Source organism: Penaeus monodon, chromosome 24 (genome assembly GCF_015228065.2).
Source record: "Penaeus monodon isolate SGIC_2016 chromosome 24, NSTDA_Pmon_1, whole genome shotgun sequence".
Classification (NCBI taxonomy): domain Eukaryota; kingdom Metazoa; phylum Arthropoda; class Malacostraca; order Decapoda; family Penaeidae; genus Penaeus; species Penaeus monodon.
The window spans coordinates 38,508,746-38,509,114 of NC_051409.1; the positions used below are offsets into that span (position 1 = coordinate 38,508,746).

At 60.4% G+C, this 369-nt stretch overlaps 1 protein-coding gene across 1 annotated transcript in view; it reads left to right on the forward strand.

The window, feature by feature from the left end:
• The window catches only part of LOC119588965 (cGMP-inhibited 3',5'-cyclic phosphodiesterase A-like), a 64,821-nt gene that overhangs the window by 61,018 nt on the left and 3,434 nt on the right, over window positions 1-369 (forward strand). The window contains exon 14 of the mRNA XM_037937572.1: window positions 74-236. Within this exon, the coding sequence (XP_037793500.1) occupies window positions 74-236 (163 nt within the window). The remainder of the gene's footprint in view (window positions 1-73; window positions 237-369) is intronic.

Sequence of the window (369 nt, forward strand, 5' to 3'; positions counted from 1 at the left end):
TCCCTCCACCTCCCGCACCCCTGTCCCCCACTGTGCATGGTCCCTCTAACCCCGAGCATTGCCTTGTCCTCAGGCCAACGAACCCGACGCCCCGGGTTTAGACTGGAGCTCGGAGACGGACCGCCTCCTCGCCCTCCAGATGTGCATCAAGCTCGCCGACATCAACGGACCTTGCAAGGCGCTCGACATACACACGCAGTGGACGCGCAGAATCGCCGAGGAATTTTATGAACAAGGTAAGGAGGCGGGGTGGGTGGGGGGGTTGTTATTCGGGGGGGAAGAGGGGAGGGGGGAAGGGGAGAGGAGGGGAGAGAGAGTGGGAGATGTAAGAAGGGAGGGTTGTAAAGTGTATTGTGAGATTGGCGAATC